Source organism: Heliangelus exortis, chromosome 2, assembly GCF_036169615.1.
Source record: "Heliangelus exortis chromosome 2, bHelExo1.hap1, whole genome shotgun sequence".
NCBI classification, from domain to species: Eukaryota; Metazoa; Chordata; class Aves; order Apodiformes; family Trochilidae; genus Heliangelus; species Heliangelus exortis.
Window position 1 is genome coordinate 33,563,476 of NC_092423.1, and position 10,996 is coordinate 33,574,471.

The window sequence follows — 10,996 nt, forward strand, 5'->3', positions numbered from 1 at the left end:
ACACTAGTGAAGTACCTCACTGAGCTAGTTGGGGGCCAGAACTGTTTAAGATCTTCATTAATCACCTACATGATGGGATAGAGGCCTCGGCATGTTGGCTGACACAAAACTGGGAGAAGCAGTTGATACAGTGGGTGTGGGTTCTGCCATACATGGGGGTCTGGACAGGGTGGAGAAATGGGCCAACAGGTACTTCATGGAGTCCAAGTCCTGCACCCAGAGAGGGATAATCCCACGCACTACTCCCTACCATCCCCATTGGAGGATAACCAGCTGGAAAGCAGCTTGACCTGGAGGTCCCGATGGACCAGCTGCCTTTGCAGCAAAGAAGGCCAAAAGCATCATGGGCTGCATTAGTTAACTATCATTAACTAATGATAGTTAATATCATTCTGCAGCAGCAGCAGAATGTGAGAGGTGATCCTTCACTTCCACCCAGCACTAGTGAAACACACCTGCAGTGCTGGGTTCAGTCCTGAGTTCCTCAAAATGTGAGAAACATGGACATACTGGAGCAAGCCCAGCGAAGGGCCACAGCGATGGAGGAACTGGAGCATCTGACACGGGGAGAAGACAAGACAGCTGGAACTGTTCAGCCTGGAAAAGACTCCAGATACACATATCAATATGTATATTCACCTCATGGAGGGAATGAAGAAAAGGAAGACAGACTCCACTCAGCAGTGAAGTGAAAGGCTAAGAGGCAATGGGTACAAATTTAAATTCAGAGAAAGGTTGTGGGGTCTGCATCCTTGGAGATCCTCAAAACCCAGCTGGACATGGCCCTGAGTAACCTGCTGTAACTGGTCCTGCTTTTAGAAGAGGGTCTGGATGAGGCAATCTCCAGAGCTGCTTCCAGCTTCAGCCACTCTGTGATCCTGCCTGGACCATTCGGCTCACAGAGGTGTGTTTCAGCACTTCAGATGTAGGCTTCAAAATAAACACTCCACCAGCATTTCCAGGTTTTTCTAATCAGACTGCAAGTAACTCCAAGCTTACATTATATAAGCTTGTAACTCCAACTTCATAAATATTAAGGTTTTTTAATTGAAACTCTGGACTATTGCTTCTCTCAATTGTTAAGATGAAGTGAGAGCGTTCTGGTTTAATATGCTGGTCAATTTGCCCACTTAATAGTCTACGAGCAGAGAGAAATCTGTTTTCCTTTTATGCCTGCAACTACCATAATGAAGCAGGAATTAGCAATAAGTAGTCCCTGATCAGATCAGTAGGGTACATGACGAAAAATAATTATTTCAAACAAGTAAACAAAACCAAAACTTATACAAACAAAAGTCAAATAAACAGGGTTTGAACTTTGACTCTATTTATTAAAAAAATAGATATATTAATTCCCTACAGGACACACTATTTACTACTTCATCTAAGCCTCTTAAAATTTTCCATAATCAAAACACCTAAAACAGCTGTTGTCAGAAAGCTTTCATGGTTTAAAGGTTACCTGCAGCAGATTATTACATTTCAATGAGCTGAAGTGAGAACAATCTTTTAATCATTTCAGTTTCCGTTTTATTTTTCTTTGTGACAGCATAATCTGTCTTTTCATGGTTGATACCCAATAGTCTGCAGCCAACACTTCTGGGGCCATGAACTCTGCTATCAGAGAGAAAGGGAAGCATTATCTCTCTGTCACAGTATTAATTACAGGTCTGCAGCTATGTAACAAGATTGTGCGAGTTTATTCTGACTGTACTTCAGGTCCACAAGAATGCAGAACTAATCCAGTCTTCCCATATTCCACCCTAGATTACAACAACCCAAAAAAGTATTATCTCCAAAAGAAACTCACTGATTGCCTGCAAATTTACAACCCTGCTGGTAGCCCTTTCCGAAAGGATTAATTATTTAAATTAGTTCATTTTAGCACAGACGAATAATGTTGAATTTTATAGTCTGTATTTTATGTTGTACCCAATCCACATAATTATACGTTGCACTGCTATTAACTATCACAAGCTAAGAGGCTTGTAGGTATCCTTCCTGACAGCAGATTCTCATAATCCCTCTAGTCTGCATGCTCAGAGTCTCCCTTTGGCAACACATTGTTTTACTTTCAGGCTTATTATTCAGTAATCTCTTTTGGACTGCAATGCTCAGTATAAGCTCAGCTTCTGAAAGAGTCTTAATCATTCTTCTACTACATTTTTCTCATTATTCTCTTTAGCTTTCTATTCAGTAAAGACAGGAAATGCAAAAGTTATGCAGTTCCATATCACCATTCAAACCATTTGTTTAAATAATGAGGCTTTAGGGTACTGCTAAGCCTCATGATAGCCCATTAGTAATCTCTTTCCAGAATGGAACTTACTTATAGTATAGCTACACTATACATCCTTTACTTTTAATCAATTGAGCTACTTTGCATCCATTTACATGGATCAAAGGCTAAACCTCTATTTTCAAAAAGAAAACTGGTAAAAACTCTTTTAAATAACTAAGTAATTAATTGGGACATTTTACTTCACCTACAGCTGCAGTCGATTGAGGCACTACTTGGTGCCAGATACAGGAGACAGCCTGCAACACCAGCCCTAGGTATAACTTTATTTTCCTGTTCTTCTCCCTTCTCATCCTCTACACAAGTCATAGATTTTTTTTTCTAAAAGATTCCTTATTTTTGCAACACTGGATAGTTCTGTTTTTCCGTTTTGGAAGGCCAATGAGCAGTTTCAAGAGTATTTTTTCCCTTTTGTGAAACAATTTTTAAGATCCTGAATTCTACCCTCAATTAATCCACCTCACTATTCTTGTCTAAAATTTCAGAATAAAAGAGGCTACCACTTACTAACTTTATCCCTGTGCAACATGGAAGATGTATAGATCATGCCATATGAATGCTTCACTATTATTGCTCCACACCATGGCTAATGAGGTATCCAAAAATATGGAAATCAATAAAGCTGAAAAGAAAACAAACTACTTGCAGAAATCTTATGAAGTCCTGTATTATTGTCTCCTGAATATCATTCATGTGGAAGAATGTGTGTAGGTCTAGGTTATTTGATGAGGAAAAAGGCATAATTATAAATTGAAGAGGTAACAAAGTAAAGTTCAGTCATAATCCTTGTATCACCACACAGTTGGTCACCAAGTCATGACTGGAGAGTTCTACCTTGACAGCCAGTCATGCTTTTGCATAACTTTTTCCAAGCAATTTCTGTGCCACACGTATGTGAAAAATGTATTCTAATGAAGTTAAAAAACAGAAGGATCAATATCTCCTCCTCTAGTCAAGAACAAGAATTTTTTGCCACACAAAGAAGAGGTCTTCTATTTATTTATGTTAAAATGAGTAAAAGAAATTCCCTCTTTCTATAATAGTTGCTGATGTAAATGTTATGGCAAGTAAAGCTCATAAGTATGAAAATGAGCAATTCTCAAAACTGAGAAAAGACCAAATTACACATTAGGGGTGGAAGTACGAAAAGTCACTGGAAGTGCCATTGTTCACAACATGGGCAGCACAAGTTAAACACTTGCCAAGCACAAAGTTGCATTAGTACCACCAAAGCCAAATGAATTTGTGAGTGCTATACGCCGTTTTGTGGTTTTCCATTCCTGAGCAGTTAAAGGAACATAATTGAGATCAAACTCTGCCTCTGTTTTCTGTAAGTTTAGAGTAGGTGGCAAAATTCCATAGTAACAGGACAGAGCAGTAAAAGCTGCTTCAATAGCTCCTGCAGCCCCCAGGAGATGTCCTGTTGCTCCTTTTGTTGAGGAAACAGCAATATTACGTGAATGATCTTTAAAAAGTCTCTTGATTGCTTGGTTCTCAGCAGCATCTCCCAGAGGTGTAGAAGTAGCATGTGCATTGACATATGTTACATCTTCAGGTTTGATACCAGAATCTTTTATTGCTGCAGACATACACCTAAAGAAAAAAAGAAACAGAATGCTGAAATTCCCATTATATTTTTGTCACTAGCACACAAGCACTAACTAAAAGCAGAAGCACAGGGTGTTTTAAAAATGTTTATTTTCATAAATCTGCCTGACATACTTTACCAGAGATGTAAATGACAAGAGATGGATTAATCTAACTAAACACACTAGAACCTATATTGACCCACCCAAGAGAGACTGTAAGGGGTGAGGCCCACTATAAAATCCAAGTTGCTAAAAATTCCCCAGTTGAGAAAAACACAGGGATAAAAGATATATAACAAACAATCTCTACAGGTTTCATTACTATACCAAATATCCTTTTCAATGCAAAATTTATAAACATTAGAAATAACTACCTTAAACTATTAGAAAAATTTACCTTCCCTCCACTGAAGTTTCTCTACTGTAGAGACACATTAATATAACTTTAAATACAATGGCTCAAGCAATCCCCTTCCGATTGTAAGTGAAGATTCTCTGGCTTTTACATTTTACTATTTTAGAATTTTATGAAGTGCTCTATCAAACAACAACATTGGGAAATCAAAGAAGAATTCTGCAGTCATCCTCCTCGTGAGCTTCTTTTGCACGCTTTCTAGAGGCTAGAAGATGCCAAGGAGATACCACAAATCCCTATACAAAACATTAAATATACTGAAAGACCCACTCTTCTACCCTTCTGTGGCATGTTCCATTCCAACTCATGATGAGCTGCATACTGAGAATGCCTCTAGAAAACTTTTTACAAAAAAAAACCCACAAAAGGATTGATACAGCTTCATACTATGATTTTTTCACAGATTTCCCACAGAAAGGAGAGAGGAACCACAAAGTTCTCCCTGCACACACAGCTTAACAAAGTATCTCTGAGCAAAAGACAATTGACTATTTGAAATGTATGCAAAGTAAGTAAATAAAAGATAGATCACAAAAAAACAGACAGCACAGGCAGCTGAACAAATTTAAAGGTCTCCAGTGTACTGAAGCATCCAGCTTAGGTAAGGTTGGAGGCCATATATGTTCATTATCACTAGGCAGTGAGCTAACATTCAGGCAAAAAAAAAATTCTGCTTAACCACAAGGGAAATATACATTTATTTAGTTAAATATGTCAGCTACAAGGAACGTAATTATTCCAGGAGATAACATATTAATTGTGTAGAACATATTTTATATCCACACTTCTCAATCTAGTCTTGTCTCTCCTTTCCAGCTGATTTATTCCAACATATGTATTAGTCTTCAACGGAAGCAGTTAACAGAAGATGACAAAAAACATATTCCCCTGACATTTTTTGATGCGGCAAATACAATTCCTACAGAAAAATAAGAGAAGCATATACATTTCAGATTTAATCCATACATCACCACAGTAACGAAATATTAGTTTGAAGACTGTATTAAGATGTATTATTTCATTGCAAGGGTGGAAAGGCTCAACATTTTGGAGATACCAAGATTACCTTTCAACTACTACTCACTGTGAATTTGATTTATATGCTACCGCAATGAAAAAAACACACAAAAAAATCTGTTACATAATATTGCCGTATCATCTCAAGTGTAAACAAGTCAGAAAATCTGAGAAAAGACACTCTTGATTACTCACCTGAGTCTGCAGAATAGTTAAATATGAATCAAATAGCATAGAGGGAAACCTGTATTGCACTTCTTTAAAAATATGTTCATTCAATACAGATGCAAACAGAATTTTACAATACCACGCAAAGAGTTGATCTTTGTGCAGTGACATATTGAATTTTCTTATTAAATATTCACATATACTCAGAATAATGCAAACAAAATCTTTACCAGAGATTCCAGTGTCAGCAGTACTCCGTCTACACAATGCTTAGGAATTTTCACATGCAATTTAACTCACAATTTGATTAGGTGAATGATAAAGATCATATCTAGTATTTTAACTGGCTTTGATGAGACTAACAATGGTGATAAACCATCTGACTAAACAGTACTGAAGTGTATTTCTGTTATGCCCCTCCACCAGCACTCTTAGCTGCATCTACAAAGCATTTACACATGATGATAACATTGATATGTTAATATCTTCCCTATGAAGAACTAAAGTATTTTCAAAATAATACCACCCACAATCAATACCAATTACATGTACAGTAATTATTCTAAGAAACTAGATCCTCCAAGTGCTCTTCAGCTTTCTTGGGGCTTCTTTAGGCATAGTCTTCCCCTTTCTGACCACAACCAATGGCATGACCTGCTTTAGCAATGGTGTCTCCCTTCTCTATAGAAAAAGGGGGAAGGAGAACCTGACAAGGTTCTGCCATACCACAAAAATCTTAAAAAAGAGGTTTCCACTGAGACTTACTTCTGTGAACACTGTAGGCACCAAATGCAAAATATTTTCACATAAAGCTTTTGTAGATCTACACAAAAAGGCTGATGCTAGCAAGAACTTTCCTTCACCTTGTTACTAAAAAAGAAAATTGGAGCAAAGCCTTACCAGAAGCTCCTTCATTTTTCAAAGCAACTTTTCAGGCTTTTGGAAAATTAATTCAAGATTGAACATCATTTCTCTAAGAAAAGCATACAATAACAGCAAAAAATCTACACTCTGTAATTAATTTACGAAGCAGCCATCATCAGCATACAGTCCTTACCTGAATGCACCATCTCCCTCTGGATTAGGTGCTGTTATGTGGCAAGCATCACCAGACAGTCCATAACCTAAAACTTCTGCATAGATCCTTGCACCTCTTTGTACAGCATGTCCATACTCTTCCAAGACGAGCACGGCAGCGCCCTCTCCCATCACAAACCCTTCCCTCTGCGAATCAAACGGCCGACAGGCCATCTTAGGGCTTGAGTTAAAACTGGTGCTGAGGGCCCGAGCTCTTGCAAATCCAGCCAAGGACAAAGGACTAATACAAGCTTCAGTCCCTCCAGCCAACATGACATCAGCATCACCAGCAGCAATAAATCTAAAGGAGTCTCCAACAGCATGTGCACCTGTGGTACATGCAGTTGACACAGCGTGATTCGGCCCTTTCAGTTGGTATTTAATGCTGATCTGGCCTGCTGCCATATTGACTAAAATCTTTGGGACAAAGAACGGGCTGACCTTGTTATAACCCTTTGTTTTAAATAAAGCAGCTGTATCAGAAATCTCTTCCAGCGGAACCATTCCCATCCCTATTGCCACACCGGCACTTAAGTGATCCTGTTCAGACTGGGGAGCCCAGCCAGAGTCCTTCATTGCTAGCTCTGCTGCACCGATGGCCATGACAGTGGCAGAACTCATGGATTTGATCTCTGACTTTGACACAAAGCTTTCTTCATTGAACTGACCCTCCTCGTTTCCCCTGGGCACACAAGCAGCCACTCTACACGGGACGCCTGAGTATTCTTCCCCGTCTAGTGATGCAATCCCACTGTCTCCTTGGAGAAGGCGTTTCCACACAAACTGGGTCCCCACACCAAGAGGGGACACTAATCCAATACCTGTAACAACTACTTTCCTTCGACATGCAGGCAGTGACTTGCTGAAAGCTCTCCTGTGGTTTTGTAAAGGCTGATTCAAATTCAGGCTTCGGAGATGCAGATTTGCAATCTTTGATATATCCCGTGAGCACTGTGAGAACATGATGGAAATCAATCACTCCAAGCACATTCCTGTAACTGGGAGGGGAAAAAAGTCAGGAACCCAACAATAAAGCAGCCAGTGTGAAAAATATTTCTAGCATGTTGAATTGTGTTGAATTAATAACCTGGTTTTTTACATGAAAGCCTATATTCATGCATAAAAGGGATGACATTTAGAATCATAGAATGGGTTGGGGACCTAAAAGATCATAGAATCACAGAATCATAGAATTGGCTGGGTCGGAAGGGACCTCAGAGATCATCAAATCCAACCCTTGATCCACTCCCGCTGCAGTTACCAGACCATGGCACTGAGTGCCACATCCAGTCTCTTTTTAAACATCTCCAGGGATGGAGAATCCACCACTTCCCAGGGCAGCCCATTCCAATGCTTGATCACCCTCTCCATAAAGAAATTCTTTCTAATGTCCAACCTAAACCTCCCCTGGCACAACTTGAGACCGTGCCCTCTTGTCTTGCTGAGGGTTGCCTGGGAAAAGAGACCAACCCCCACCTGGCTACACCCTCCTTTCAGGGAGTTGTAGAGAGTGATGAGGTCTCCTCTGAGCCTCCTCTTCTCCAGGCTGAACAGCCCCAGCTCCCTCAGCCTTTCCTCATAGGATCTGTGCTGGAGTCCCTTCACCAGCCTGGTTGCCCTCCTTTGGACCTGCTCCAGGACCTCGATATCCTTCCTGAACTGAGGGGCCCAGAACTGGACACAGGACTGGAGGTGTGGCCTCACCAGTGCTGAGTACAGGGGCAGAATCACCTCCTTGGACCTGCTGGCCACGCTGTTCCTGATACAGGCCAGGATGCCATTGGCCTTCTTGGCTACCTGGGCACACTGCTGGCTCATGTTCAGCTTCCTGTCAATCCAGACTCCCAGGTCCCTCTCTGTCTGGCTGCTCTCCAACCACTCTGTGCCCAGCCTGGAGCTCCCCATGGGGTTGTTGTGGCCAAAGTGCAGGACCCGGCACTTGGCCTTGTTGAACCTCATCCTGTTGGAATGAGCCCAACTCTCCAGTCTGTCCAGGTCCCTCTGCAGAGGGACATGTAGTTCCAAACTCCCCTGACATAGGCAGGGACACCTGCCACTAGATCGGTGCTCGTTTCTGTATCTGTAATCAGGAATAGAATGTGTTACAAGCAGACAGGGCAAAGAATCACATCCATGTTGTGAACACCACTAGTCAGGTTCTTCTACCCTAACCTACTAATGAATATGACTGTGCCCTGCGAGGCATTTCTCTCCAGATCTGTGGCTCCTCTCCGGCCTTGCCTCAGCCATCACCGGGTCGGAAGCTGATGGCAGGCACCCAGCACGCTGGGGCGGAGGGGAGGCTGTGGCACAGCTCTGCCAACACCTGCCACAAAGGCTCCGACGGGTCGCCTGCTTTTCAGCTCGGTACCACGGCATCACCAGGGCCTTGGGAGAAATGGAAGGAGCTGTACAGGGACCCTGGGGTGGTGGGCAGGGTTAACACACTGCTGCTAAAATACAGAGACCTGCTCTCTCCTACAGCACGACTACACAGCAGGGTTAAAAAACAAAACAAAACAAAAAACCTAAAACCAGCACTTATTGGGTTTTTAAAACGAACCTGCTTTAACTCCTGACCAAAATTAATCACCATTCTCAGCCCATTAGCCTGCAATTTATCAAAAGATGGGAGAGTTTAATTCATATGACTTCAAAGCAGTGAGTACCTAAATGCCACACACAGCTTTGAATAAAATGCCCTAACCTGGGTTAAGATAATGAGGTCATTCCTAGTCTGACCCAGGCAATGCTACCTACACTGAGCACGCCGAAGGGAAAAACAAACGGGGGAGGGAGGGGAACGTCTCCCCGGGAACAAGAGCCACCGGACGTCACTGGGTGTTTAAAGGGCATTAACTACATTTAATGTTTCAGCGAGGAGTCAAACCCGCAGCCGAGGCTCCTGGCGCCATGGGACTTCCCTGCCCCACCTCATGACGGCCGAGGCCGCCCCGCCCGCCCCGGCGCCGCCATTGCTGTCCCGCCGCTCTCCGCTAGGGGCAGCCTGTCCTGCGGCCCCGCCGGCGGTGGGGAACCCGGAGGGTCCGGAGAGCCCCCGCCTCCCCCCAGTCCCAGAGCTCAGCGGTACCTCCGCCGGCCGTGTTTCCCCCCTCATTACCCCCCCGCCCCCCGGCTCCGCGGTGGTTGGCTCTACCTCCCTCTGCCCTTCCGACGGCGCTGGGCCGCACCACCCAAGACAGACGGGGGGGACGACCACGCCGCGGCTTTGTAGCCGATCCTCGATGCCACGATTGGTGAGGAGAGGCGCCGCTGAATCGGTTACTCAGCGGTGGATTGCGCCGCCTGGCTGTGCTCCCAGCTCCCGGCGGGCGGAGGAGGGGGCGGTGGCGGCGGCGGCCGCGCCCAGAGGGGCCCTGGGTTGATGGGTGCCGGCGGGGAGGGAGCACAGGCTATGGCAAGAAAGACAGGGACGTGTTGGAGCGTGTCCGGAGAAGGGCTGGAGCACGTCTCCTGTGAAGACGGAGTGAGAGAGTTGGGGTTATTCAGTCTGCAGAGGAGAAGGCTCCGAGGAGACCTTATTGTAGCCTTCCAGTGTCTGACGGGGAGCTACAAGAAAGCTGGTGAGGGACTTTTTAGGATGTCAGGTAGTGATAAGGATTTAAGCTGAAGGAGGGTAGATTTAGGTGTTAGGAAGAAGTTCTTTACCGTGAGGGTGGTGAGACACTGGAATAGGTTGCCCAGAGAGGTGGTGGAAGCCCCATCCGTGGAAGTTTTTAAGGCCAAGCTGGACAGGACTGAGCAACCTGATCTAGTGGGAGGTGTCCCTGCCCATGGCAGGGGGTTGGAACTAGATGATCTTAAGGGTCCTTTCCAACCCTGAAAATTCTGTGATTCTATAATTAGCACTGAGAACTGGTAAATGCAAGAAAATCGCTCACTTTCCCAAGCCACCCATTTCAAACATGCAAAAGAAGATAAAACCCAAACAAGCCTGCGATCTCAGTGGCAAACATAACCCAGGAGTGCAGCAGAGACTGGGATCCACCTGGCTGGAGAGCAGCTCTGTAGAAAGGGACCTGGGGGTTCTGGTGGACAATGAGCTCAATATGAGTGACCAGTGTGCTGCAGCAGCAAAGAAAGGCAGAGGGATGCTGGGTTGTATCAACCAGGGACATCACCAGCAAAGATAAAGAAGTCATCATCCCACTCTGATAAACAGTTGTCACACCACACCTGGAATATTGTGGCAGATGTGGGCAGACTGGAGCAAAGAAGAGCCACAAAGATGACTTAAGGACTGGGAAGCCTGTTTTATGAGGAAAGGCTGAGAGAACTGGGTTTGCTCAGGCTTGGGAAAAGAAGGCTTAGGGGTGACCTTACTGCCATGTACCAGCATTAAAGGGTGTGTACGAGGAAGATGGAGACTCCATTTTTTTTTAACAAGGAGTCACATAGAAAAGGTGTAAT

General features: G+C 43.7%; 1 protein-coding gene across 3 annotated transcripts; it reads right to left on the reverse strand.

Moving 5' to 3' along the window:
* Window positions 1-1,310: 1,310 nt before the first annotated feature.
* OXSM (3-oxoacyl-ACP synthase, mitochondrial) lies at window positions 1,311-9,829 on the reverse strand. 3 transcript variants are annotated; one of them, XM_071735476.1, is made up of 3 exons: window positions 9,723-9,829; window positions 6,546-7,563; window positions 1,311-3,892 (listed from the first exon to the last, which is right to left on the reverse strand). In XM_071735476.1, exons 2-3 carry the CDS (start codon window positions 7,526-7,528, stop codon window positions 3,490-3,492), a joined length of 1,386 nt encoding a protein of 461 aa, XP_071591577.1. In that variant the 5' UTR covers window positions 7,529-7,563; window positions 9,723-9,829; the 3' UTR covers window positions 1,311-3,489. The 3 variants fall into 3 exon arrangements, with proteins under 3 accessions (XP_071591577.1, XP_071591579.1, XP_071591580.1); XM_071735478.1 differs by lacking the exon at window positions 9,723-9,829 and adding an exon at window positions 9,273-9,616; XM_071735479.1 differs by lacking the exon at window positions 9,723-9,829 and adding an exon at window positions 8,742-9,203.
* Window positions 9,830-10,996: the final 1,167 nt, after the last annotated feature.

Bases quoted from the DNA above. Each gene is read 5' to 3' on its own strand.
- OXSM (XM_071735476.1), bottom strand. From the start codon at position 7,528: ATGTTCTCACAGTGCTCACGGGATATATCAAAGATTGCAAATCTGCAT. The intron at 3,893-6,545 runs GTAAGGACTGTA...TTTTTTCTTTAG, and splicing joins GAGGGAGATGGTGCATTCAG to GTGTATGTCTGCAGCAATAA.